The 3747-nt window shown below is 43.2% G+C and overlaps 1 protein-coding gene across 1 annotated transcript; it reads right to left on the bottom strand.

Annotated features, from left to right (window-relative positions):
* Positions 1 to 1705: 1705 nt before the first annotated feature.
* LOC147956663 (uncharacterized) lies at positions 1706 to 3161 on the bottom strand. The gene is made up of 2 exons (XM_087537616.1): positions 2042 to 3161; positions 1706 to 1743 (listed from the first exon to the last, which is right to left on the bottom strand). Exons 1-2 carry the CDS (start codon positions 3159 to 3161, stop codon positions 1706 to 1708), a joined length of 1158 nt encoding a protein of 385 aa, XP_087393742.1.
* Positions 3162 to 3747: the final 586 nt, after the last annotated feature.

Below are 3747 nucleotides of genomic sequence, written 5' to 3'. Positions count from 1 at the left end.
AAGTTTGTGTGTAGCCTTTGGCCACAAACCGAGCTTTATACCTTTCTATTTTACCTTCAGGGTTACACTTAATGGTGTAAACCCATTTGCATCCGACTGGTTCCTTGCCCTTCGGCCATTCTACCAATTGCCATGTATTATTCTTTTTCTATAGCATACATTTCCTCCAACATTGCTGCCTTCCATTTAGGATCATTCATTGCATCCTTCCAATCTTTAGGTACTGATGTAGAATCCAAGGATGCAATAAAGCTCCTAAAAGAGGAAGTACATCTATCATAGGAAACAAATTTTGCAAGATCATGTTTATATCCAACACAATCCTTCAGACGCGCAGGTATATCTACTTTTCTTTTTTCCTTTCGTAAGGCAATCGGTTCATCATTTATTTGAGTACTAGAGGATGGTATATGGGTTTGAGTACCTTCAACATCACCCTCATCGTGGGCCATTTCTTCACTTGTTGGTGCCTCCTCTAGTACTTGTGATTGATTCACAACTTCTTCATCAACTTCCTGCGGTACACCTTCTTCATCTCCTGTATCCATCTCCTGTTGACCTGAAAGATTTTCATACGCATCAGATATTAATGTATTATCGCCTTCTACAGTTGTATTGGCAGTTTTCTCCCCCTCGGTTTCATCTTCTGAGCGTATGATATCCCTGATAGGTATTATTACAGTTCCCCTATCATTGCTCTCTCCTATGATATTCTCCCCCTTGCTACCTGTATCATTATCATTTCCTTTTAAGGAATAGAATGGTTCTTTTTCGTGAAAGGTAACATCCATACTCACAAAGAATTTCCTTTCAGTAGGCGACCAACACCGATATCCCTTTTTTGTGGGAGAATAGCCCACAAAGATACATTTGATGGCTCTTGGATCAAGTTTTCCTGCTGAACTCCTGTAATCATGAACAAAACAGGTACATCCAAATATTTTTGGTGGCACAATAAATGAGTTAGAGCCCTGCAAACATTCAATAGGAGTCTTATGGCCCAAAACTCTAGAAGGCATACGGTTTATTAGATAGGCAGCAGTTTTGACCGCTTCTCCCCAAAGGAATTTTGGCACATTCATCATGAACATGAGAGCTCCAGCAACTTCCAGTAGATGTCTATTCTTTCTCTCTGCCACACCATTTTGTTCTGCAGTATTCACGCGAGTTGTTTGATGTATAATACCATAAGAAGACAAGAAATTACTAAATTTACCATTGATATATTCGGTACCATTATCGGAGCGTAATATTTTCACATTCATGCCAAACTGGTTACGCACCATATTAAAAAAAATCTTTGAATGCACGCAGAACTTCAGATTTATGCTTTAGGAGGTACAGCCATGTGCACCTACTAAAACCATCAATGAAGGTCACATAATATCTATCCCCTGTGAGGGCAGTTACAACCGATGGACCCCATACATCCGAATGCACCACATCAAACGGTATCTTACTTCTCTCATTACTACTAGGATAATTGGTTCTAGTGTGTTTAGCCAGTTCACACACATCACACAAAAGCTTCTCCTTACAATAATTTTTAACTTGAGATGGAAACATGCGACTAAGGGCTTGGAATGACAGATGCCCTAGTCTATAATGCATTAGTAGAAATTCATCAGTGGTCAAGCTTTTCATCATACGGAGGGCATATGGAGATGGAGACGGGGCATTGGTAAGGTAGTAGAGGCCGTCGTGCTCAATCCCAGTCCCAAGATTTCTTCTTGTCTTCGGATCCTGAAATGTACATGAGTGAGGGTCGAAGGATGCCTTGCAATTACGTGACTTTGTAAGTGAACTAACTGACAAGAGGTCCACTGGAATATTAGGGACATGCAAGACTGGGCTGAAGGATAGAGATGGAGTACAATTAATGTTCCCATAACCCATTATCGGAGCTAAGGATCCATCAGCTATGCGTACCCTATCCCTTCCAGAGCAAGGGGTATATGATGAAAAGTTCTTAGATGAGCCTGTCATGTGATTTGTGGCCCCTGAATCAATTATCCAAGATGTTAATAAAAATTCTTCATACCTTTCCCAGAATGAGCATCAGATGTTGTTTCAGCAGGGCCTTGTGAAGTATTCGCCATAAGTTTGGTTTTAAATTCTTGAAGTGCTTGGGCTGCTACCGCAGACCGCTCTCCCCCAAATAAAGTAAGATGAGCTCGATCTGGCCTTCTTGCATTACTACCACCACTGGTGAATCTGTTAAATTGTTTCGATTGCCATCCAGGAGGGTAACCAACTATATCAAAACAACACTTCTTCAAATGGCCTGGTTTTTTACAGTGGTCACACACCATCTTAGGCTTCCTTGTGTAGTCGAATCTAGTAGCATTTGCTTGCTCATTTCTTGAAGTACCAGGAGACTGAATTTGCTTAACCGAAGATAGTGCAGCTCTACCATCAACATTTGTTTGTGAAGTTGTGATCTGATTGGCCAGCCATGTTTCTTCCTCCAGTATACTAGAGATGGCCTGATCCAATGTAGGCCAATCTGGTGTGGCTTGTATGAGCTGGGAACGGAGATTGAACTCTGAGTTCAGACCATCAAGAACAGTCTGAACCAACAATGGCTCAAACCACTCTCGAAGGAGGGGTACGTCCCTGGGATCATGTGCCTTAAATGGTCTAAAATACTCCAGGTCTCTATAGAGTTTCTTGATTTCTCCCGCAAATTCGGTCACTGTCTTCTGCTCTTGCTTGATCTTCCTTAATTCATGGAAAATCCTACTGACTTGCATCTTGTTCGATTTCCCTGAGAACTGTTTCTCAATGCTCGTCCACACCTCAGATGCAGACTGAAACCCTTCAACCTGTTCCCTCACGGTCTTCTCCATCGACCCCAACAGCCATACCATAACTCGCTTTTGATTCTGATCCCACTGCTCTTGTGTGACATCTGTTGGCTTTTTCTCATCTTCCTTCAAAAATTTCTGAAGTCTGTGTGACTCTAGAATCAAAGTAGCATTCCGAGACCAGCTAAAAAAATCACCCGGGCCAGTTAACTTGACAGGATTGGGTTCCAGGGTCTTCAAAATTTCAGAAGTACTGCTTGTTTTTGTTTGTGCCTGCTCCATCAGCTGTGAAATCATACGCTGCATACTTTCACACAATTTCTCAATACTAGAATCCCTACTGGTATCTCCCATGACCACTAAACAATTGGTGTATTCCTGAAAAAACTGAACAACTACAACCCTTGGCACACAGTTCAATTCTCTCTACACCAGTTACCACACATCAAGAAGATTCAATCCACCACAAGCTACTGGACTAAAAACACTTCTACCTTGTTGAGAGAAAAAGCAAATACTAGCTGGTCGTTGGCAGCTCCTACTTAGTGCAGCACAGGAACACTTTAGAATTCAGACTTGTACAACACGACGACGGCAGCGGAGCAGCACAAAGGCAACATGTAGCGCAGCAGCAGGAGGATGCGGCCTGAAACGAGGACAGTGGCAGCGAGGCGGCACAAAGGCAACGCCGCACAGCCGGAAGATGCGGCCCCGCACGACGACGGCGGCGACCTTGACGACGATGGCTGCCGCGCACAAAGGGGGCCAGCCGGCCACGACCACCACGAGCAGCAAGCGTAGCACAAATCAGATCAAATCTGAATCCAGGACCGATTGCTCTGGTGCCACGATGAAATCCTCAAGAAAGAACCGAATTTTGGTGTAGATCAACTAGGATTTGATAGTGGATTTGAGAGGAGTTTACACATCAGAACTGGAG

This window comes from Triticum urartu, chromosome 7A (assembly GCF_056163025.1).
Source record: "Triticum urartu cultivar PI428250 chromosome 7A, HENAU_Tu73, whole genome shotgun sequence".
NCBI lineage: Eukaryota > Viridiplantae > Streptophyta > Magnoliopsida > Poales > Poaceae > Triticum > Triticum urartu.
The sequence above is the reverse complement of the archived record's forward strand: the minus strand, read 5'-3'. Positions and strand labels throughout refer to the sequence as shown.